This window comes from Mustela erminea, chromosome 1, assembly GCF_009829155.1.
Source record: "Mustela erminea isolate mMusErm1 chromosome 1, mMusErm1.Pri, whole genome shotgun sequence".
NCBI lineage: Eukaryota > Metazoa > Chordata > Mammalia > Carnivora > Mustelidae > Mustela > Mustela erminea.
The window spans coordinates 43893836-43919887 of record NC_045614.1 but is presented as its reverse complement, the minus strand read 5'-3'; the positions used below and the strand labels follow the sequence as shown (position 1 = coordinate 43919887).

Sequence of the window (26052 nt, the reverse complement as noted above, 5' to 3'; positions counted from 1 at the left end):
AGAAGAGGAATATTAAAAATAATGGAGCAAATTTACCTTTTTATAAAAATTATTTTATATATAAAGAAATGAAAGAACTCCTAACAGCTATTATATATATTTTCATGACAGAAAAGAATGTTCATATGGATAAGTAGAAAGCAAATAACTTCCAAACTTTAAAATATTGCAGAGGAATGCCTGGGTGGCTCATTTAGTTAAGTTTTGAACTGTTGACTTTGGCCCAGGTCATGATCTCTAGGTTGTGAGACAGAGCCCCGTGCCTGGCTCTGCACTAGACATGGAGTGTGCTTGAGATTCTCTCCCTTGCCCCTATGCAGCTCGAGACCATGTGCATGCACTCTCTCTCTTTTTCTAAATAAATAAATAAATAAGGAAATAAGTTAATAAAATAATGAACAAATTCAGGATTTTGATATTCTCTTTTTTTCATTATCTTAATTATATTAATACCTTGTTATAAAAGGTTGACCAGATTTCCCAAACCTGTGGTTTATGTATATAAACAACAAGTCCATAGAACACAGAGCCTTGCTATTCAAGGGATACAGGAAAGACTGTGACATACAAACTTGAAGTCAATAAAAAAAAGCCAAACCCACTAATTTGATGGTAATGAGATAAAGAAGTAAGTGTAAAAAAAGATAGACTAACCATCAGTTATTTTCAATTTGATTTTTCTCCAAAGATAAAAGCTTTAAATAACAATAATTGAATTAATTTATATAAAATAACCTACTCTTTTCTGCTAAGTAAGAATATTTTAAAATTGAACATGTATAGCAAACCAGAATTCATACTCAACTTCATGTCATCAAAGAGAGGACATTTTACCACAAAAAGGAGAAGAAAGTCGTAATCTCTTAAATAGTTCACAAATTATTCATTATTAAAATCTCATCATACTGTATGAACTTTTCTCATTTTTCACTGAACAATAGTCCTATCACAGCTTTGCACTTGGGGACCTCTGAAACACACCAGCAATTCTCAATGGAGAGTAGAGATGGGTCAGAATTTCCAAGAGTTCTTTGTGCCTTGAAAAAGCATACTCAATATACCCATTGTTTTAGTAATGAAAATTCAATTAACTCAGAGTTAAAGAAATCTCAAGAAAGCTCAACACAATTATTTAGGCTAGTGAAAATATAGAAGTAAATTGGAAAAGCTATACAGAGTGGGTGTGTGTCATGAAAGGTAATGAAACACTGCCTCATATTAAAAGTAGTCCACTCTGCGGCTTGAGAGAATTGCTGGGTTTTAAAGGAACTCAGAGATCTTGTAATTCAACATCTCATTTTACAGATGAAGAAACTGAGAAGAATATTTCAATAATTCCATTTCAAAAGTTGATGAGGTTAGAACTGAATTATTTAAATAAATTAAATTATGTTAAATTAAATTAAATTAAATTAAAAAGTTAAAACTATGAAAAACAACACTGGAATGGTTAATTTTATGTATCAATGTACTGGGCTGCAGGGGGCCCAGATATTTAGTTCATATTCTAGGTGTGTCTATGAGGGAGTTTCTGGAGGAGTTTGAATCAGTAGATGGAGTGAAGAAAACTGCCCTTTCCAATGCGGCAGGACCTTATCCAATCCACTGAAGGCCTAAGTAAAATAAAAGGCTAAAAAAGAATAAAAATCTTTGTGCTAAAACACTCATCCTCTCCTGACTTCATACTCAGAACAGTAATTATACCATAGGCTCTCGTGGTTCCCAGACCCAGACTGGAGCTATGCCAGAGACTCTCCTGGGTCTGGAATTCTTCACCTCCATAATTTCATATCAATTCTTTATAATCTCCTCTTTCTCTCTCATTTCATATATGTTTATACATGTGTGCAATTGTGTATACACATACCTGTCCAGACAAACACACATCCTACTGGTTCTGTTTCTCAAGAGAAACCTAATTCAAGTACTGAGTGCAATAGTGATGTGATTACCGAATTCTTGATTCTCTTGAATTAAATATTTAATTCTATAACAAATAACATAATAATTATGGCATATGGGGAGTGTTTAAAAGATAACATCTCAAGAAGCAGTCTAGACTGATAAGATATAGAGGCTTAATAAAAGTGGATTAACTTACAGTAGAGCATAGTTATTTTACTGCATTTGAAATATAGATGGATTCCAGATCACCTCTCACTGCTTGGATTTTCTGTTAAAGATATAGGCATGTTCTCTTATGGGCCACCTTCTGGTGTACACTTAGAAAAGAGACACTGACCTGGGGCGATTTTAGTATGAAGAATAGGAGCTCAGAGGACACGGAGCTGATCTGAAGTATTAACTTCGGTATTAATATTACCTGGAGGCCCACAGGTTTATAAAGTTATAATTCTGCTGTGTCAAGTCTCCTAGTCCTTAGTCCCTTTTCCTCCTTAAGCTGTTTCCAGGCGCAACCACATTTTTTCTCCTTCTGTAAGAAGTATGGAAATAAGTTATCGTGTTTATAAGAGTTTTTAACAGCAATGTACTTGTGGTCAGTAAAGGGGTCCACTAGAAATCCCTCCTAAATATCAGGCAAGTACCTACATCACACAGATTATCTTCCTGAAATGGCTTGATGGAATCATCATTGGTTCCATTCTTTATTTACTCCCATTTAGTGTCGGGCGTAGGTGGACTACTCATTTTTCTTGTAACATTTTTGAATTTTGACATAAATATAGGCTGAATCTCTTTTCATAGTCTATTGGGCACTCAAGGAAATACAATAAATTCTTTCGTTAGGGGTCTAGTTCATACCAGCCGATGACAGCAGCTCCATTTGTTGACAGTTTTAAACGTTGCATGCATTACACTAAATACTTGTGCACATTATGTCCTTTAATCCTAATATTAGCAATAAGGAAATGTTAAAATATGTGTCCAGGCCTCACTCAGAGTAGAGATTCAAATCAATCAAGAGACAAAGCAGATGTTATTGAATATTAATGCTAAACTGGATTCCAAAAATTTTGGTATGGGATAAATATTAGATACTGAATAATGCATACTTTTAATACTCCTACAATCATGAGTGAAAGCACAACTTCAAACCTGTAAGAGTTACTGATAAGAACTGCTTTTGCCTTCAGACTTATACACATGACTATGTATCAAATTCATTTAATCAGTGGAAACAAAAATCTCAAAGTATTTTTAACTCTCAGTATCTGCTTTGAGGAGAATGATACAATCTTGTCTCTCACCAAGTTGAGTAAACCACTGAGACCATGTGGGCCTGTATTTCTGGTCAATACAGCTGTGTCGTGGACAGGCAGCTGTTCACATGAGTGTGCCAAACAGCATTTGCTATTGCTTATTTATTTTGCTCCATCAAAGCACAGCCATATCTTAGGGCATGGAGGAGAATAAGGCTCATTAATTTGTACTGTATGCTTGACACACTATTCAGGCGGGGAGAAATTCTGAACTATGAAAAGTCATTGTCCATCTGCTGCCGACTACACTGGGTATTTTAAACAGCTCTAAAATACATCAGAAATGAAAAGGACAAAATCCAATTTTGAGGACTGTGTGATTTGAGGGTTGTGAGGATAATTCAAATATTTCAACATAATTAAGAGGTCGCACCATGTGAAGAAGGCAAAACTAGTGTGACCATTTCTCAATCCTAGCTCCCCAGGACATCAAGTCTGATTGGCTGGCAGTGAGGGCAGACTGCCAGGAGGCCAAACTCCTCAAGGCTGTTCGTGAAGGAAACGGATGGCCCCATGGAATGGCATTAGCCTACTCATTAACCTTACCTTCTCTCGGACTGCTTTTTCCAGAATGCAGTTCCAAGAAGTAGGACCACTGACTCAAATAGGTTCACCTTAGAGAAGAGTCAACCTGCAAACATCTTTTTAAGTCTTGGACAGTGTAGGATTATTTTCATAGTTGCAGGGAAGATGGAATATATATATATACCAAAATGTCAAAAACTTGGTTAAATAATTCTGTTACTAGATTTATTTATTGTATGAAAACAAGCCCAGTTGCATTGCTAACAATTTGTAATAATTACCTGAGATTTGGTCAGGAAACATTTTCCATAGGAGAATTCAAAATGATTTAAAAAATTAAGTTTTGCAGTGAGAAGATACCTATTATATACCAGAGTTGTTAGATTGTTTTAAAGATTTTATTTATCTGTTTGACAGAGATCACAAGTAGGCAGAGAGAGAGAGAGAGAGAGAGAGAGAAGCAGGCTCCCTGCTGAGCAGAGATCCTGATGCGGGGCTTGATTCCAGGACTCCGGGATCATGACCTGAGCCGAAAGCAGAGGCTTTAACCCACTGAGCCACCCAGGCGCCCCTGTTAGATTATTTTAGATGGGTGCTTATTTCCCTTCTTTTCTCTTTCTTTGCCATAAAGCACTTTTTCCTGTCATTATTATTCCTGAACCTCCTAAAACAGTGAGTCAAAAGGAACATCATGTATATACATTTTTATTGGGTACGAATATTTCCTAGCCTCACCTAATTTAGAGGTAAAAGCACATCATCATCACCATTTGGAATAGCTTACATTTTTAAGAATCCCAACTATAAACAAATAATGACATTTTATTTCCAAGTAGGGTGAACATTTTTAATACTGAACTAAATTGCCTGGAGCATATAAAAAAATATACATCTTCCCTATGATAACTGCAACCTATTTCATATTCATCATCGTCATCGAGGGGAGTTATTTATATTTCCCATAGAAGTCACTTAAAAGCCACAGCAGTTAAAACTCCAGAGATTATTTGGCACTTTCTGAATGTACGTAATCATGTATGAACTTTAAAATTCAAAAGTTTTTAAAACTGTTTTATTAATGTACCATAGATATTTACAGGTTCTTAATAATATACACTTTTTTTTCCCCTTTCCAAACAAGTTTGTATTAATCATGTATTTTGTGATGGGGGCTGGAGAGCTTATTTACAGAATGATTTGCTTTCAAAAAACTCTCAAAGATTTATGGTTTCATTCATCGTGTAAGTGGCTGAATTGTAAAACAGTAAAAAATGATGACAACTGACAGGAAGTAGATGCTAGGTTCTAAGGCTGGAATTCCTCTGGAACTCAAACCTGCAAAACATAAAAATGAAACAAAATATCTTGAGAAAAAACAAAATTGCTTGTTAGATTAAGTTTTCATGCATACTATCATTTCTCTTCTAATAACGTGTGTTAGCACACTTGCTGCATTTACATTACATTTAATTTTAGGAAGTGTCACTAGCTCTCGGTTCTAGGATATCTGTTTTAAATGTAAACATGAACAAGAAAAATGCCTAAACTGGCCGAGTCTGACTGGAGAGCAGCTTAGGATTTGCCAATGTGTGGTGGCTGATGATTTCAACCAGCTACAACTTCAGGCAGTTGAGAAAGTGATTCCTCTGAAGCAGAAATAATAAACGATTATTACATGCTAAATCTGACTGATTGGTGTTACTTGCTTAGAACACTGTGTTGAGAGGATTTGAGATTTGTGACTCAGCTTGGTATGCATGTCATGATTGATTAGTGATGCCTGCCACAGAAATGGGAATAGGAGTAAAAGTACATGTGTCCCATATTTTCTATCCTTACTCCCAGAAGCCTGTGAGTACCCAGAGAAAAACTTTCTGATTTTGGTGCCAATAGAATGAATTCTGCACCAATGACAAACAGTTGTGTGTGTTTTCTTTTGCTTTTTTTTTTCTTTTTGAGATTCAAATGAAGAAACATAAAACTGTTTATAATATGTAAGCATGTTGCAAATTTGAGGGATTATTTAAAGAAAACTTGACTCATCACCTCTTGTTCACAACTGAAAATGGAAACACAGACCTTTTATTTTTTTCACCCAACATTCATAGAGCCTAGATTTCATGCTGCAGCTGTCTAGATTCAAAATCTACAACACCGATGGTGATTCAACTTACTTGACATTTTTGGAATTCTAATTTCCTCACTGCTGCTTCCATCCCCACCATCGCTAACTGTTCTTATTTCAATCAAGTAGTCTTCTTCAAACGGAACCAGAAGCTCAGCCGAGGTATTGTTTGTTTCCAAAATATGTGTTTTACTCTGTCTGTTTTGCCGGTACAGAATCTGAATACAATGGTGAATCAAGTTAAATGGACATGTCACTTTTTTAACGTCCAGATTCTCATGGAACACTATGAGACATAGCAGAATAAATGCTGTACTTTTTGAAGGGGAATATCCAGTCTGTGACTTTTCTTCAAATTCAGTCATTAAAAAAAAAAAAAAAAAAAAAGATTTTGTCTTTGGCCAATGCTTCTGAAATGAGAATAGATTTCTTCTCTATTAATTAAATAGCTTGAGGCTATTATCCTTGGAGCTCACTGTGGAGTCACTGGTTAGTTTGGACCCATTTCAAATGTCTGAATATGTGCATTTGCCAGGAGATGTTGTCTGTTACCACTGATGGAAATAATTTGCTCTGGGTCCTTGGCTATACTCTTGGTAGATTCTTCTTATGTTATTAAAAGCTCACATCCTACTGCAGCCTAAGTTCTAGAAATTCTATTTGAATATATTCTTGGATTTCATTCTCATCTCACCTTACTACCCACACACACCACCATATTTTGATGGTGAGGGGAATCACTTGAAGAAAAACTAGTGCATATTATAGTTTAATTCTTATTGTTCCATGACACATTGCTGTCCTCAGAACATAAAAATTTTTAATGAAGAATCTGAAAGCAGCAATGCTAAGTATTTTTCAGTTTTTTTTTTTTAAAGATTCCTGTATTTTCAGATGCATAAATTTGTTTCTTATTTGGTTGTAACACTCTTGGTTTCTTAGTAACTTAAATGATATTATTAAAAGAAAAATGAAATACTTACCTTGTAGCCCAATACTTCAGACTCATTTTCCATGGTTTTTACATGCTCCCAATTCAGGCATAATTTAGAGTTTGTCAGCTTCCAGGCAATGTTAGCTGGTGGTTGGCTTGGAGCTTTAAAGAGATAATCAAAGATTCAAATGAATATTAATTAGCTCATGGTTACTGTATGACCCATCAACAAGAAAAGGGAAAATAAGTCCTGGATGATTATCATAGAAGTGGCAAAAATGTTTTCAGTGTCATTTGAAATAGCATATTAATTCTAGTCAGAATAGGCAAATTCATTTAAATTCTGGTCATTTGGGACCATCTTTGTGACAAACTTATAAATTAATAATGGCTTGTTGCATGTCCAGTATTAATTTATTAATCATTGCTGCTGAGTTTGTTTACTTTACCACACATAAACAGATGGAGGGCTCTGTTATCTAGTGTTCCATTTGGTCATCAATCAATGAGCATATCACGCAAATTCAGGCTGCAAACCTTTATACATATCAACACAGTAGTGTTAATGCCTAGTAGTCTTTTCCTTTTTAATCTTGTATTAGTTAGGACTCTTTGGCTTTAAGTAATACAATCAACTCAAGATAGGATAAGCAAAACAGTAAGAGATTATGAGGCATATAGGAGAATTTCTTAGAACTCTTGGCAAAATGCAGCAGAGCTTTAGGAGGGACAAAATAAAAAATGTCAAAAAGCCAAGAAGTTCTTCTTTCCGCTTCCCATGGTAATGTTTGCTGCACCCTCATCTTGCCGTAGACCACTTGTTATTCTCAGTGAATGCGGCAAAAATCATGACTTTCTCTGTATCTGACATTTGAAACCTACTCTGTTCAGAGATAGTCCAGGCTAGAAGTCCCAGGAGAAAGATGAAGATTGACTTAATTTGGCCATGTTTATCTTAGTCTAGTCAGTTGTAGCCGGATAGTGAGAAGAATGCATGTCATTTAATACAGAGCTGTTGGGAACCCAGAAAAGAGAAAACCGTCACAAACTCGGTGATCATACCAAAAGGCATTTATTTTAAGTCCAAAATGCAGTTTTTAGTTCCCTGAAATTAAGTTTGTCTCACAGAAAGATGGTAAGTAAAAGGGAAGATGACTTTAGAGTCAGTCTTTGAAGGTAATGGACCTAGTGCAGCTGGAGATTTCTACATTCAAGAAAACTAGAGTCCAGGTTGGGAGGCCACTTATCCAAAAGCAAGCAGTTAAAGGGTGACTGAGTCACAAAAGAATCCCGGTCTCTTAATTTCCAAGTTGGTGTTCCTCCGTGACAACATGCTGCTTCCCAAAGTTTGAGTCCACATGGTTATTTTTGAGATTTAGGAAACTGGAGAGATTAAAAATAATTCAGCTGGAAAGCAGAGGCAAAGATAAAACTACCCAGCAAGATGTTTTTGGCATCTTATTTGAATTTGTGAGGCTGAATGAGCATAATATTTAACTCATTATAACACTGATGGAAATGGAAATGATTTCTTTTAGAGCTTTGGCTCAACTGCTATTTATTCTCTTATATGTCACTGGAAAAGTCTCAGGATGTCTTACATTGCATTATCATATATTCCCTGTTATCCCAAACCTACAAGGACATTATTCTGGTTCACCTAGTTACTTACACCTCAATGGGGACACCGTCAAGAGATAAATGTTTCCCCCTCTGCTCCCAGTGGGGCTTAGTTCATATTTTGTAATGGATTTGTCACATTGAATTATAGCTATTCTTGATCACGAATTTCTTTAAATTTATTGAGGGCATGTGCCTTGTCCAACTCTGTATTACCAACACAGCACAGTCCTTGGCATATAGGAGACATATAATTCATACATGTGGAATAAATGACTATAAAAGATGGCTAAGGAAAACCCACTCAGAGTCCTGAGTGATTTTCTCAGACTATATGACTATGTGCTGTGCCATGTGCAGGCACATAGGTGACACAATTGTGGCCAATCTATTCATCATGCTTTCCTAATTAAGGTCAATTGCCATGGCCAAACCTACAGCAATTCATATGATTTATAAGATAAACAAGCCAATTGGATTAAACATGCCCTAGGACATTTTTTATCAATATAAGCCCAGTCTTAAAGGCCTAAGAGTTTTGCATTTAGTAAGCATTCAGTGCATGTTCGTCAATATATTTATTTCTGAAAGACTAGATGTCAACCATTGTTTTGTAACTATTCCCCCTGAACTATCCCAGAGTGCCTTTTCTAATCTTTTTCTCTGTTATAAAAGAGATAATATAAAAATTCTCACAAGATATCATAGTTTTAATATCTAGCATGCTCTTGTGACACATTTCTTTTACCTTTGTTCTTTAAAATGAAGCACTAACATTAACACCATCATAGAATCAATGCAGAGAAAATATAAATTTACTCCTTTGATGTCACTGGCAGTGATGGACTCTGAAGTTTTCATCTATGTCTGTGTCTATTTTGTTTGTTTATTTAGAGTAAAAGCACTGTTTTCAACACTATGAATCCACTGGGGAAGCTCCAGGCTGGGAGATAGAACTGGCCTCTATCAACCATGTGGACAAGGAGTTTATGACTATGGCCATGGCATCAAAATGTTTATATTTGTTTCTTCATCTACCAAGGCATACATAAAATATTCTATGGACATAAAAACGAGAAGAGTTTTTTCAGGAATCAGTTCTTGGTGTGAATGGCCAATGGCACAGATCACTTAGAATGCTTTTCTCTCTTGCTATCTAGGAGGTGGGAAGTGCTGGCCTTCAAAGTCAGAGAGAGGTGAATTTGCATCTAGTCTCTTCCATGAGGCCTGGCTTTTCTATCTTTGGAATGAGACAAAAATCTCCTAATTTCCAAGATTTTTAGCTTATATATACTAAAATGTGAAATGTTCTTCACTTGGTTAGTGGTACAAGTTAAAAAACACAGTAACTGCTAATTCTCCTTCCTTAGAGTAACAATTCTCCACTCCAGTCTTATGACATGATCAATTTTTCAATTGTGTTCAAAGCAGATGGTTAGTAATAATACAATTCCAAAGTCTGCAAATGATCTGCTTCTTAATTCTAACTAGGGTAAATAAGATTTGCCCTTAATCATATTGTTCTTCTCAGGTTCTTTATATGCTTTTTGAAAGACTGATAAACTGGTAGAGTTTTAGCTAATTATCTGAGAAATCATCATAGTCTATCATCTTCCATATCTTTGTCCATGAGGATGATTCCAATGCCAATGCTTTTTGTCTGGTATTTAAATAAAAATTTTCTGAAAGCTGCTTTAGAAAGTTGCTTAATATGAACAATATTAACCAATCTGGTTTCAAGAGCTTAATGTACTTGATTAAACTGGATTTCAAATACCTATTATGACATTGAGATTTCTATCACCTTGAAAATCTAAAACACTGTCACATGGATAACATCAAACACAGGCCATGGTTGTTTGCATCACGTTGGCCAATGGTAAACTCAACAAACAAGCATTTTTCTAATTTAAAAAATCTTTCTGGGCAATTTTCAAAGACTAAATCATTTTCTATTAATCAAATGACAGAGCAACATTAGACTAGCCCTCTACAGCTCTAATGGTTTCCCTGTGATCAATTTTTCTGTAGATGGCATTTATATTCAACTGTAGTTCACACTGTGAACTCAATTCAAAAACAACTTCTTATGTTACACTTCTAAGTAACAGCATGGGGTTGACATTTGGGCAAGAGAGAAAGAACATAAGTGCAAGATGAAATAAAAGCTTAATGCTTCCTTTATGTCTAAATATGGATTGATTGCAAATTTACAGCAAGAAAAATCCAGTACAGAGTATTAGTCCGTCAATGACAGGGGCCAAATTGAGCCAAAATTTGCAAACACTTTGTGTTGCTGGGTCTGAATATTTCTTTCTATATAAGCAGTGTTGTTGCTGTGGATTTTTTTTTTCTTTTCTTCTTGGAATTGATGTAAATATTTTTATCCCTTTGATTGTATATCTAAATTCTGTTTAAGTGATATCCCTGTGGATCACAATATATTTGCAATGCTTCTCAGTTGTCTTTTGGAAATATATCGTTTTCACTAAGCTATGATACTGTTACATCACTGATAACTACTTAAAAACAACAACAGCAACAACAACAAAAAAGCCAACATCAGCGCTAGTAACAATAGTAACAAAGATTTCAGAAGTTTGCATATGCTGTTCTTTCTGTTTGGAGATCCCTTTGTCCACTAGCTCCTTTCATGTTTTATATCATATCAAAATATATACCCTTCATCACCATAGGTCCTCTTTTTTTATGTAGATCTCAGCCTCTTATTTTCTTTGTACCACTTTTCATAATCTATGATGAAATTTTTTTGTTTTGCTTTGTTTTGTTTTCTTTTAGGTTGCCTCTCCACTAAAAGAGAAATTGCCTAAAGGCAGAGATCTCGGCTGTTTTAATCTCCATCAGGCACTAACCTATGCATAGCTCATGGGAGGCACTATTTTCTTGGGTGATTGACTGAATCAACATATTTCAAAAAAAAAGTCTCTGTTTTCTGTTAAGCTTACCCAATCAGAATAGGCAGAGATTTTGGTAAATGTGAACTTTCTTTCTGAGAATTTACAATGGACGATCAAGTATCAGACTGAAAATCTAGACAGTGACAGTATGAATGTGTGATGGATGCAGAATTTCTTGCTGTCACCGCTATTCTGAGGTAATCTTGATGTCATCTCAAGGACATGGAAAATCAAAGTTAGATCCAGGGATAGCATTTGGAATCAGAGCTATCTTCAATGTTTCATTAAAGCCATTCCTCATCTTCACTTTGGCTGTCCTTTCATGACCCTTGAAGAAAATTTCTACAATGATTTATCAAGAGAAAGAAAGCAAAAAGTACTTTCCTGCTTTAAGAAATGCAGAGAGTGAAATCACTACAGAAGAAGTATAATAATACATGTTACCATGCCCTAAGCTCTTGCTGTAAGGCAGCCTCTGGGGCACCTTGGTGTTCATAATATCCTTTAGTTCTCAGAGCAAACTCCAGAGGAAAGTACCATCATCTCTGTTTTTCAGATGAGAAAATGGGTTCTGAGTTATGGGGGAATTAGATCTGCTGCACAGGTAGTACATGGCTGAGCTGAGACTCACAGCCAACCTTCTTCCACTCAGGAGTCCTTGTCTCCTTCCAACATTATCTCACAATGGGCCAGAGTCATGGAACATCCAGAAAAATGCAAATACATGAAGCAGGAGAATATGGGAAATTTACAGATCAGGAGGAAAGATAAGTGACTGTTGACAGGTATGGCAGCAGCATGACACACAGAGAGTACGTGCAGTGAGACGGGGCATGTTAAACCATAGTCACTAAGTCTGGGGCTGCCAGGGCTGGAAGAGGAGAGAAAGGGAGTTTCGAGAGACGGTGAAAGATTCTCTTAGCTTTTGTTCTGTGGCGTAGAGGAGACAATGAAATTTTGGAAGAAGAATAGGCCGTGATTCCATTTTAGGAAGAAAAATCTAAAGACCATTTGAGGTTTAGACTGAAGATTTGAGATCTGGAGAGAGAGGGACTATTTAGATGGTTAGAGATGAAGATTACAAACTAACACAGTGTTCATGGGATGAAGAGATTCAGAGGATCCATGTTCATAGTGTCTGAGTCTGACAGATGCCCTAAGAACTTCTCTAAGCATTTGTTTTCTTATATTTAGGAATTAAAATACGAAATTCCTTGATTTGTTATTAAGAATTAAGTGAGATAATGTATGTGGAAAATTAACACAGGGCTCAGGATACAGACATGCTCAGTATTTTGTAACTGTGATCAACAGAATAAACATTTCCATATACTAATCCGCGGAACTTGTGGGATTAGTATTTTTAAGCATTCCTCTCTTTTCTTGATTAAATCAAAGAAATAAAAACCCTTGTAATTCCTCATTTTTTTTTTTAAGTATGGGAAAGGGGACTGTGTAGATGCAATTAAATTAAGGCTCTTTAGATGGGTGAACAAGAGAGAGGCAGGAGGGCCAGAGTCAGAGGAGATATGATAACAAAAGCAGAGGATCAGAGTCACAGGCAGGTTTGAAGACACAAAGCTGCTGGCCTTGAAAACAGAGGAAGGGGTCACAGCTAAGGTATGTAGGTGGTCTCTAGCCTCCACAAACCACAAGGAAACAAATTTTGGGGGAACACTCTGAAAAGATCACAGGCTATGTCAACACCATGATTTCCAACCACTGAAACTCATTTCTGACCTCTGACCTCTAGAAAGGTATGATAATAAATTCATATTTCTTTAAACCCCTAAATCATGGAAATCTGAACAGCAACAATAGGAATCTAAAACAGTTTGTATCCCATTTTCACAATGTCAGTGACATAGAATGCTACAGAACAACATTAGAGGTTTAATGTATACTCAAACACAATGAGATGGAAACGTGCAGAACTTCTTATTCTCAAGTCCTTGTTGGCTATTTTGATCATGACACTGAAGCATACAGACTGGTGAAAGCCAAATTCAAGAAATATTGAAACAAAATTGCTATCAAGAAATTGGGAATTATAAGGGTTTTTATTTGTTTGACTTAATCAAGAAAGAAGATGAATGTTTAAAAATACTAAACTTCATTTAAAATTTTCTGAATCTCATCTCACTTTTTCTCTCAGCAGATATATTCTAAAATTACATCTTGGGGAGATTAATCCTCCTTAATCAAACTGTTTTCAAAGGATATGTTCCACACTCTTTGATGAAGATGATCACGTGTTAACACTCAAACAAACCACCAATAACATTCTTGGCATATAATCCACAGTTCAGTTAAACCCACTTGAAGTATCAAGGACTGAAAATAGGTCAACTGAACAAACTTGAGATCACCACGTCAAAAATGAATTTTCTACTTAAACATGTAGGATAGGTTAGCATAAACTAATACATGGCTGATTTAAGTTGTATGAACAATCAAACTAGCAAATTCCAGTTACAGAAAAGCATTATTTTTTAAGTTTTTAAAGATACATACAATGCTTTTAAAGTAGTTAATTGGTCAGGTCTCAGTCTACCTTCAACTGGTCAACAGGAATACATGTAATCTTAAGCCGACTTAAGACTGCTTCAACAACTGCATTATTATGTCTGTCTATTTATCATGATACAAATCCGTGAGGTTTTTAAAAATACTATCTTTACACATTTCTAATCACCCTTGATTTTGCCCAAGATAGAAACTGAATGACACACAAGATGTTCTGTGAGTTTGGCATCTCTCAATCAGCTAGAAGGAAGTGCCTGGACAATCTTAAAACTACTGAATGACTGGAAATTTCCATCCAGATTTGCAAATGAGCTGGAAGAGGCTAGACTCCAGAAGGACTCCAGAAGCAAATCATTCATATCAGCATATGGCAATGGCGTCACTGATTTGGTCAGCATGGGATAAAACAGGAAGAGGAATAGAACTATATTTCTAGCTAGTGAGTTCTTGAGGATTGTTCATGACCTAATTTCTCCCCATCTGGGTGGATTGGAAGAGAGCTGGGTTAAGAGCTGTTGGTTGCACATACTCTACCCTTGAAATGGACTGATCCCAGAGGGTTTTTGTTCATCTGTTTGGTTCTTTCTTAGCAAGAAACTGTATTTTCCAAGGTGCTCCTATAATCAGTACCTCTTTTTTGCCTCATCAATGATTTGGGGAGAGTGAGGGCAGAGAGAATTTTTACTTAGCAGATAGGAAAATTAAAGGAGAAAAAGTGCAATGTCTTATCCTGCTTCAGGTCATGAGTCAGTGAAGTATCCAGAATTAGAACACAAGTCTTTGGCTGCTGGCCTGGTGATGTGGACAAAAGTGGATTGTGTATTCTATAATCAAAGGTTTAAGAACTGAGATGATTTCTAATTTCTTTTTGGATTGGACAAGTATAATGTACACGGGGAAAAAGTTTCTATCACTTGATTTTCAAATTATGCTCCACCACCTATTCTTTTTCAATACACAAGAGAGAAAAGAATACTGCATTTAAAAGCAAGATATACTACTCCTGTGTGACCATTTAGTCTTCCTCAAAATTCAGCAACTATATTTGAATCCTCTTTTTTATCATGGTTCAGAGACCAAAGAATGTGTTTTTAAAAGCCTATGAATATGGGGCACCTGGGGGGCTCAGTGTGTTAAAGCCTCTGCCCCAGGGTCCTGGGATCGAGCCCCGCATTGGGCTCTCTGCTCAGCAGGGAGCCTGTTCCCCCTCTCTCTCTGCCTGCTTCTCTGCCTACTTGTCATCTCTGTCTGTTGAATAAATAAATAAAATCTTAAAAAAAATTTCTCTTCTTTAAAAGCCTGTGAACACAATAATTTATGTTCATCTACAAGATGTAAGAAATATACAAATATATAATCATAAATATACACATGGCAGCTATTACTACATCATGTTTGATCACTGTGCTTCATATTATAGAATACTTGTCTGATGCCAGACTCACTCATAGGACAAACACAGCAACAATCCACTATTCATCCTTTATTCAGTAGGCTTTGCCTATGTAAAAGACAGCTGGCTGATTATTAAGGGAGTTAAAGAGAAGCAGAACAGTTAATTCTTAAATGTGAGGGACTTCGAAGTACACTACAGTAATAAGCTACCCTATAAAGAAAGATCTAGACATCTGGCAGTGCTAGGATCACCTCAGAGTACAGTCGAATACTTAGCATGTTCTAAAGGATGTTTTAGATACTTTATATCTTTCATTCTTGAAGAGAGACCTGTGAGAAAATAGGTACGATTTTTCTCTCATTTTCCAGGTGAGGATATCAAGACCCTGAAAGTTTAAATAACCACCCAACAATCCAAGGATGAGAGGCCAGGTTTTGAATTCAGGTTGGGGGAAGGCATCAGAACCCATGCTTTTAAACATTCCACTCTTCTATCTTTAATCTATATACTCAGAATATTTTCTCTTTCAGAATTTCAAAAACATCAAAATGGTTTCTTTTGATTGTTACCAGAAAGTTTCAACAATTGGCAGTATTTAAAAGACAAACTAGCCAAACACTAAAATGATGAGGTGGGAGGAATGAAATGGAGATTGAGCAAATATGTTTCTATTTATAGATGAGTATTGGTCCTTGTTGTGGGATGCATACTTACGAGACTTTTTGGTGGTAACATTGACTGGGGGGCTTGAGGGCCCTGTTCCAGCAGTGTTATAAGCTCTCACAGAAGCAAAGTAGATGGTATTGGCTTTTAGCCCTGTGATGTTTTTGGTTGTGACATTCCCATTGACTCTAATTTTCCCAATTATGGATTCTTTGGAGTCATCTGTCCAGTATAACACCTGATCATTAGAAACAAAGAACAAATAATTCATTATTTCTCAGCAACTATTAACCAAGATAGGTTATGGGAAGAAACAGGAACATAAGTAGAAGAATATTTTCTAACTATATGCTTATAATAACAACAGCAAAATAACCAAAGTTCTAATTTAAAAATATAAATTCACAATAGAAATTAGAAAATCTAGAGGTTTTTTTTAGTGGGGCACCTGGGTGGCTCAGTCAGTTAAGTGCCAGACATTTTATTTTGGCTTGGATCATGAACTTGGGGTCATGAGACCAAACCCTACATTGGGCTTTGTGCTCAGTGCTTGGGATTTTCTCTGTCCCACTCCCTTTGCCCCTCCCCCCTGCAAATAAAATGAATAAATAAAATCTTTAAAGAAAAAAAGGAGTACCAAAAGAAAGTATTTCATGAGGTATCTAAAGGTTATCAGCTTTAACAAAAGGTATATAATAACTTGGACTAAAAGAAGATTCATACCTTCAATCAAGGAGTTTAGTTATGATGTTTTACCCTTGACATTTCCTCTAGAGTTGTTTAAATGACAGGTTAATTAATAATTCAACTTATATCAAGCTCTTTCTATACATTAGTACTGACTTAGGCACATAGAAAAAGACAAAAGAGAATAAAGCTTGCTAGACAGGATTCCCTTACAATCTAGTTAAGAGGTTAGAATATGTAGGTGAACAAAAAGCAGAGGATGCATTCCAAAGACGTGATACTGGGGGAAAAAAATGCTCTGGGAACATGAGGAATGACAATATCAGGGAGTGATTAGAGAAGGGTTCAAAGAAAAGAGGAGACTAGAGATGAGGTTCCAGAAATAAATAGGATTCAAATAAGAGATAAGGCATTTCAGGATTACAGTAGGAAGAGAGACCTATCATATGAACAGAACTTTCTTTTTTTTTTTTCCTTTTCCCCTTCCTCCCTCTCTTCCATCCTTTCTTCCTTCTTTCCTTCCTTTTTCTTTTACTTTCTTTTTGGATGAGAAGTTGCATTAACAACAATAACAACAACAAAAAATGTACAAATGAAAATTTAAAAAGTTTAGAATTGTACATTTATTTTAACTCCAAAAGAAAATAAATGTAGTATCCATTTGGGGAGCCACTGGATTTGCAAGTTAAAGAGTAATAAGTAATTGATAAGTCTCATCGCTTGACTGTGAGAGTTAAGGCCCATAAATGTGATTTACTGTATGCTATACAGACTAAAAAAGACAGATTAAGGAGAATCTGGGGTTTTTTTCTTATCACTTAACTGCCCTTTCCAAGATGACTGTATCTATTCAAGTCATGCTCCAATTCAAAGACAGCTTTCCCAGTAAAATTCTCCTATGGCTTAAGATCATTGAGGATTAGACATTTATTATTCCCCAAGAAACAAATATGATGGTGATTTGAATAAATAAATAAGATAACCACTCAGTCACCTTAAAAATGGCTACCATTTGCTCATTTGCTTGCCTGAGATCACCTAGAAAGATCCCCACTGCTCACTCCCCTCGATAGCTATAGACATACAATGTTATATGCTAAGAACTAGGTTGGTAGTATAGGCTGCTTAACAAGAACTGCTGTGTGGTTAGCTGGCATATTCACAAGGAAAAGTGAAATTAATGTGGACTACCTCATAGCCCAACACTCTTCCAGTGTTTCTATTCCAGGCAATAGCATTCCATGACACCTCCATTTCCGAAGCAGAAAAACTCTGGACAGAAGTTCCCCTTGGGGCCAGTTGAGGTTCTATCATTTAAAAAAAGACAAAATCATCTTCATGGAAATCAATGCAAAATATGCATACATGCCCAAGTATGACCATTCCATGGCTGACCACAACTTACCATCTTCCCCAGAGTAGACAATGGACACAGTACTCAGAGATCCTTCTCCTTCATTATTATATACACCCACTTTGACTTCAAAGGGAGAGAGGGGGGTGATGCTTTCATTTCTATAAACAAACCTTGATGATTCTACAGACGGTACTCTTTCCTTTGTCCAGGCTGTTGAGCCAACGGGCCGCAACATGATGATGTACCCAAATTCCTCTCCATTCTGTAGTTCTTCTGGAATTGACTTGGGCAGAAGTGATCAATTACTGAGTATTTACAAAAATATTTTATAGAGCTATTATAATTTTTATTGATTATTTGGCATTTCTTTCAATAGACAAACACGGATATTAACCCTGTTTAATGAAACATTGAAAAAACAATAATAGTTTTATTTGGACTGACAATTAGGAAAATGATCCCAATTAAAGATATTCAGATAAATAAATGAAAAATTTAAATGGAAATGTAAAACAGGTTTTACATGTTTATATCTCCATGATTATTCATTAAGTTGCAATAATAAAATGTAATAAAGGTGGTTTAGAAGACTGCAATATTTTATAAGTTAAAACATAATTTGGATATGAATTTTTAACTCGGCACAAAATTAACTTATTAACTATCTCAAGGCTAGCTATGTTTTCTTTTCATGAAATTTTCAACAAATTCTTATAAGACATAGATAATATAACTGTTATATAATAATATTTGCTTTAAGAAATATAGAATATTTTTCAAACACGAAAGGATAAAAGACCTCTCAGTAATTTTTAATACACATCTTCATTAGTAGTAATATCAGTGTGCACTTTTCCTGACATTTTTTAAAAAACAAAACAAAAAAACTTTGCTTATTCCCACAGAGACCAAATTCTGTAAGTTTCATTTAAAACCTAACTTATTATTTTTAAAATTACAAAACAAAAATCGATATAAGGTCCTCAGAACTCTACAGATATGACATATTATAAATAATCACATAGAATAAATATACAAAAATGAATTTATGCTTGAATTTAGACAAATATTCCACCTGTTTACAAGAAAGTTGTATTCAAAAAACTAAAAATTTAGGTTTTCTTAAAGAGAAATATCTTTTTTTCTTTCCTTTTTCAAAAATTTTGATAGACTAATAAAGGCATACCTGATAGGACATTAATGCTTGTGTCCCACCTACCTACAGCTCCTTTTCTGACGTCTTCCTTCACCCATATATATCCATTCATTGTACCAAATTATCCTGAGACTTGGACCACATCTGCTTACCCAGCAATGGGCACCAGAATCAATGGTCCTATCTTAATCACTATCTGTATGGTGTCCTGGTGCCAAATCTTCATGTTCTAGAGTGGCTGACAGACCCCATCAATTCCTCTCCCCTACAGAGTTTGAATATGAAACACAGGTGGGGGCAATCCTACATAAACTTAGAGTAGGCAGTAAAGAGAAAACGTACAGTGAATACAGGAGGGACAATGAGGCAGCAAAAGCCAAGAGAAAATGGAAGCCATAACTCACATAAAGAGACAGAATGGAGCTGTTAGTGAAGTAGGAAGTCATAAGAAAAGGAAACAGGTAGAACTAGGTGCAAGCATGAGGGACTACTGGAGCAGGAGCTGGATGACCAGAGTGGCTGGCAGCAAACTAGAGCCACCGTGCTCTAGACAATGATGAATGATGTTCCAGTTCTTCATTTGACCTGCCTGCCTGGTTATTGAGACTTCTTTTCATCCTCATTACCTCCCACATAGCTTTAAAATAAATCCCCATTAACTGAGATGACCTGAGCGGGTCTCCGTTTCTGGCCATGTGGAACAGTCTAACAAATACAGAAAGTGAAAAGAGGAAGAAAAATATAGGTCCTGAAATCTGGGGAAAGAGGATGTTCCCTTGTATTAGCACTTTCACAGGAAGATCAGAGTTAAAACTGTTAATTTTTAGTGGAATCGAAGAGATTTATGAGAACTTAAGCTACTTGCTAGAGCATTTGATCTGTTTTTGATGCTTCTCTGCTCCCAGATTAAATCAAGATGTTTGGCTCATCTGAGAAAGTGAAGGACTTTAGTTTTTGGTAGTCAAGTAAAATTAGCGTTTCTCACGATGTTCCCTCACGAAAGACCCGAATCCGACATACACAGTTTAGAAAGGGAAGAGGGGAAGATACTTACTTAGGGTCTTCATTTTTTCTTCCCATATGCGCAGAGGGGAAGATGATGGAAAATATATATATAGCTGTTTAAGATGGTCAGGATGAAAGTCTCCCTCTTTAAGCAAAGAAAGTGTTTAGTAGAAAAAAGAAATTCAGAAATTCTTCTGGTAGTAAAATCTATTAAGTTGGTAAAGATTAAGAACAGAATCTTTGGTTTAGACCAAGGGCAGCAAACCATGACCTAAGAGCCAAATCTTGTCTGCAGCCTAGATTTGGAAATAACATAGTCACAACTGTCCCTTTATCTACAGTATGTGGGTGCTTTAGATGACAATGGAAAGGCTGGATGTTCTGAAAGAACATGTGGCCCAGAAGCCTGAATACTTTCCCTGACAGACGCTTTACAAAATACATATATATTAACTCCCACTATAGGTGTTTATCTCTTCCTCCACAGTATTTTATCCTATTATTCCTAACCTTATTGTCATATTTTATACGACATATTCACCACAAGTATCTCAAACTTGAGAGGACCTGGGAATATAAATTATGATAAGATGTGAATAAAGATATCCTTAAAAAGGAATTGGCATTTACTACATTCGGAAACAAACCAAATCAAACAAACAAAAACAAAATATGCATTACTTTGGCACTGGAGAAAACACAAGGAGGATATTTATTTCAGGCAGATTATACCATGGTGTATTTACATGAGCAGTAACCTGGGATGCCCCGTGAAGTTGTCACCTATAAAGCGTAATGGTAGATTCTCACTGAATTTAAAATGGGCATTAGTTGTGCATTAGTTTTGAAAGCCCGTCAGGTACGATCTTATCTACAATAGTGGTGACTTGGTCCTGGAATGGTCTCTCCATGCCCAGTTTCTTTTTCAAAACCTAGTTCTGAGAAGCTAGGGTGGTACCGTCCCTGACCTTCTTCCAAGCTGGATTAAGACTATCTTGTCCTGTTGGCCTCTGAACATACAGACCTTTCTATAAAATGTATTTTTGGACCCCCCACTGCTTGGAACAGAGTAGCTCTTCTTCCGTGAACTGAAAGAGTTCCTGAATGCCTTCTGGTGGCTTGAACTAATGTATGCGTCGCCGTCTAAATATATATAACCTATTCCTTAAAAAAAAGTTTGGGCATCAGAAGGATTTGGCTCAGTAACTGCATGTATGTGATGCCAAATGTAAGTGATACATGGGAAACTGCATCCATTAATGTAATTTCTGCAAGTATCTATCTATATATCTGATACCTCAAGAAAAAACACACAGAGCAAATGACTTGGACTAAATTTATTTTTTTTTAAACAGACCAACAAATGTTTTCTGTAGAAGGCGAGATAGTAACTATTTTAAACAACGAGAGACATATGGTCTCTTGCAACAGCATGAAAGCAGCAACACCGTACACCTGAGAGGATGGGTGTGGCGGTAGGGGAATCTGTGTATGAAAACAGGGAGCAGGCCGGGTTTGGCCCACAGGTAATAGTTTGATGAAACCCGCTTTAAAAAAAGGACATTATAAATCATGGAAATATACATATTGCATATATGTACACGTATGTGTGTGTGTGTGTATATATACATGTATATATATATATAACTCACATCCTCTCTTTAAGAATAGTAGACACAGGATTTCCCATTCCTCTCACATACTGAACATGCAAAAACAATTATTTACTAACCTTTAGTAATTTCTGACCTTAGAGGAGAAAAAATAGTGCATGATATCAAGCAAAATTCCCTACATACTATGATGAAATGCTTACTTGGCCTTTGGAATAAATAACCTAATAACCTACTTACCATTATACTAAAGAAAACCTCTTGTAGGCTTATGTGGGAGTCACTGGTTTTGTGGGAAATGTGTTTGGAGGACAGGAATAATTTGATTAACCTACTGCCTAAGGCAGATCTATAGGGACTCGTCCACCCTAAACCATGACATCATGTAGGGATAAATGAAATTCAAATTTAGGACAAAGTAAAAGAGTATGGAGTGAGAGTCCTGTGTTCAAATGCTCCACTGCCCATCACCCAAATCTTTTTTTAAGATTTATTTATTTTTTTAGAGCAGAGAGTGGGAACAGGGACAGAGAGGGGCAGAGGGAGAGGAAGAGGGAATCTCAAGCAAGCTCACGCTGAGCATGGAATCCTATTGGGGGCGTGGATGGGCTTGATCCCACAACCCTGAGATTATGACCTGAGCGGAAATCAAGAGGTGGATGCTTAATGGACTAAGTCACCAAGCAGCACCCCTGCAATGTCACAGTTCTAAACCTGAAAGTGACATTACCCACCTCCTAGCATTGCTGTGAGGACTCAGTGACATGAAATGCCCAGCACAGCTCAGAAACTCTGTAAGTGCTCCATGAGTGTAGTCTCCTCTGCCACAGGCGTCTGAGAGTTTCTTCTCTCTCAGTACCACCCACCCATCCAACAGGTACTCCCGTGGCCATGCCACATTCCAGGCACTGTGCTGGGCTTGGAATGTCTATGTGAAACTAGATATCCAGAAGAAAGGACGACTTTTAGAGTAGCTAGGCCTGGTTTCTGGCCCTGTCATTTACAACCTTGAGAAAACAGCATCTCTGTGCCCGAATTTACTCACAGATTAAGAGGTTACTACCACCACCACTCTTTCTCTCTCCATCTTTAATGGAATTTTGTAAGGAATAAAATGGACCTTTTACTACTGCAAAATCATTTACAGATACAATGAAGTACTCTTATTCAACAACAGTGTTTCTAAACCTCAGCACTATTGACATTTTGGCCCAGATAATTCCTTGTGGTAGGGGCTGTCCTGTGCATTATAAGACATTTAGCAGCATTGCTGGCCTCTGAACAAACACAACTCTCTTCCAACTCAGTTGTGACAATCAAACATGTCCTCAGATATTGTAAAATGTCTACCGAGGAATAAAATCACCCTGCCTCCCAATGAGAACTCCCTTTGTACATGTCAGCTGGGATGATTTTTAATTAAAACATCCATGACCATCATGCTCTTAGGTATAACATTAAAATGTCTGAGGAAGTGGATGTTTTGGCAGTATGAAAGTTATTATCAAGATGTCAAAAACATGAACCCAGGCAATGAAACAGGGCAGGGCTCTTTTATCAGTTAAGGCTGGGGCTCAAAGCTGACAACAAGGGTATGACATGATATGCATTCCAAAGAGAGACATCAAACCACTTATAGGCAAAATTTAGCCTCTCCTCTATGACAATGGTCTATCAAAGGAGTGTTTGTTTTTTAGGGAGAGAAGGGTAGGAAAATATTTCTTTTGAGATAGTTGTGGAAAAAGCTGTGCACTTCCCTCTACCAAGGGAAAGTAATGGGGCCACGAGAGTCCTCTGCCTAACCAGTGAAGAGGCCTCACAAAGAACTACTTGGTATGTGCTCTCTGGAATTTGGGACAGATAGGTCCTTTTAAATGACAATGCCTGAGACTTCTAAAGGAGAGAGAGGTCTGGACAACACGTGGTAGCAGAGTAAAGAGAGAGGCTAAGCAGGTATGCACTATATTCCCACTGAACATGGGAACAAAAGTATGTTTGCTGAAGATAAATGTGGATCCCATGCAAGAGGTCTGTCCATGAGTAGCTTGAAAGGAACTCTATCCACAAAGACCATCTAGAAGAAAAAGACAACCTCCACCAGAAGGGACTGGACATTGTCCACAAGACTCCAGGAACTAAGGAGACGTTTCAGCAGCTAGTTGGGCTTGCATCAAGGAATTGTAACTAGAAGTCCCTAGCGAGGGATCTCCTGGATGCCTATCCCCCAACCAAAACACAAAACCAAACAAAAAACAACTACCCTATAAAATGACAGCATCTGATGGTTACTAGAAAGGAAGTGGATTTGGGGATGGGTGAATCAGGTGATGGGGATTAAAGAGCATGATGAGTGCTAAGTAATGCATAAATTGCTGGGTCACGACACCATACAGCTTCAACTAATATAACATGTACGTTAACTCGACTGGAATCAAAATTGAAAACTTAATAAAAAAAAATAACAGTGTCTGGCCATTTGCCACTTGTAGAGTACACCAAAGTCAAATTACAAATGTACTAGCAATCAGAACCTGTTCAGTACTCGTCCTCCTCTCTCAGTCCAAACCCACCGCAACTCTGGAGGAGCAAGAGGTACCATAGGGAGTAGGGAAGGAAAATTCAGAATGGAGACCAGACAGAGAACTGACTACACATTCCCTCTCAAAATGTGGAATCCTTAGACTGAGGCAAGCCCAAGCTACTGGAAACGAGAAACATTAGGTTGGAGAAAAGTCTAAAGTTTATGATAATAAAGAAGACTAAATTTTTTAATCAGTATAAAGATGAGCCTATATGTTAATTTGTAAGAATAAGAACCATAAAAGCTATGCCACCTGCCCAAGTTTTTGTCTGGATTCAGGGAGGTGTTTAAAGAATAGTGATAGGAAAAGAATTGTTTCCACCTGCACTCTACTGAGGCTAACTCATGTGCAAGAAAATAGTTCCAGAGGTAATAAATACAAAAATGTCTGGTCCATCAATTGACAGTTGAAATGCTACTGATAAACCTTCAATAGACCATGAAGCTGTTTTTTTAAATTTGGGAGAGAATTGTGTTGAGTTAGTTATACTCTCCCACATTACTAGAAATAAAAGTTTCTAATACCTCCTCTAAGTAATTTCATCATCAGGAGTCTTTCTTACCATGTATTTTTATATAATCTCAGTAGTGATCAAATAAATCTTTTTGTTTTTCAGTATTCTTCCTGGCCAACTAGATCTTTTTCTTTCAAAATAACTCAGTTGGACAGAAAATTACCTCCCACGTAATGACGAGTTCCGACCGACTTCCTCCACCTCCATTGATGTTTGTTGGTGCCACAACAGGGACTGAAAGCAACCAAGAGAAATGTGGGATGGCAATTATTAAAGTACATCTTCATCAGGAAAAATTTTGTTTTTAGATTTCACCTTTCAAAATCTCATGCTGCACATTGTGAGAGTCTTGCATTTTTAATGAACATAAATTATGTTTACACATATCCAAATTTCTCAGAGAGAGGACACAGTTGTGTTTGATACATGAGCACCCTGGCTCCAAAATTAATTAAAAATCGAGTAACATCGTGTATTTGACATTATTATGCATCATCTACTAATTGGCAAAATGATGTTCCATTCAGATGGTAACAGTGACATTGCTGATTTAGTGCCTAATTATACAGTTGTGCTGTAAACAAGTTACCGAGGCAGTCTATTAATTAATTCTTTTTTTAATAAACAAACTAAAACGAGTTTTCTTTTTTTTTTTAGTCATCAAGAGAATTTAACATTTAAAAATGCATTTTAAAAATATGTAAGTATATAAATTCTTGTTATTATAACTCTGTGTTTGAATCTCACATTCTCTCAGTATGGGACAGGAAGGACTTTTCCTCTAACCTTTCACTTGCCAGCTAAGATGGACCCCTGTCAGGGATGTAACAGAGGTGATTTTCTCTGTTTAACTCCATGACTCTAAGAATGTTCCAGACACGGATCATTTTTATGAATTAGAAAAAAATTATGCCCTTCACATAAACTGTTAAGAGGACTGATATGACAAATAATGGGTAATTTGAGGTCAATTACAAAACTGATGAAAGTATGTGTTGATCTTGTAGTATAAAATCAGAATGGGGCTTTACTTTATATATGTGGAAGTACTGAAATGTAATCCTTTTCATGAAATAATGGCAGATGCATCTTAAATCTGTGATAATGAATATATCTGCATGATAATATTTTTTAAAGATTGAATTTACACATAACTACCTAGATTTGGCCATTTTTGATCAAGATCCAGAGGTGGGGGGTGGAAGTGCCT

The 26052-nt window shown here is 36.5% G+C and overlaps 1 protein-coding gene across 1 annotated transcript in view; it reads right to left on the bottom strand.

Annotated features, from left to right (window-relative positions):
- Positions 1-4323: 4323 nt before the first annotated feature.
- Positions 4324-26052, bottom strand: part of LOC116579765 (contactin-6-like) — a 298551-nt gene continuing 276822 nt past the window's right edge. Inside the window, 8 exon segments of the mRNA XM_032325481.1 lie at positions 4324-5019; positions 5021-5081; positions 5921-6089; positions 6855-6967; positions 15980-16166; positions 17807-17922; positions 18021-18255; positions 25006-25076. Of these exon segments, the coding sequence (XP_032181372.1) occupies positions 4977-5019; positions 5021-5081; positions 5921-6089; positions 6855-6967; positions 15980-16166; positions 17807-17922; positions 18021-18255; positions 25006-25076 (995 nt within the window). The 3' untranslated portion in view covers positions 4324-4976.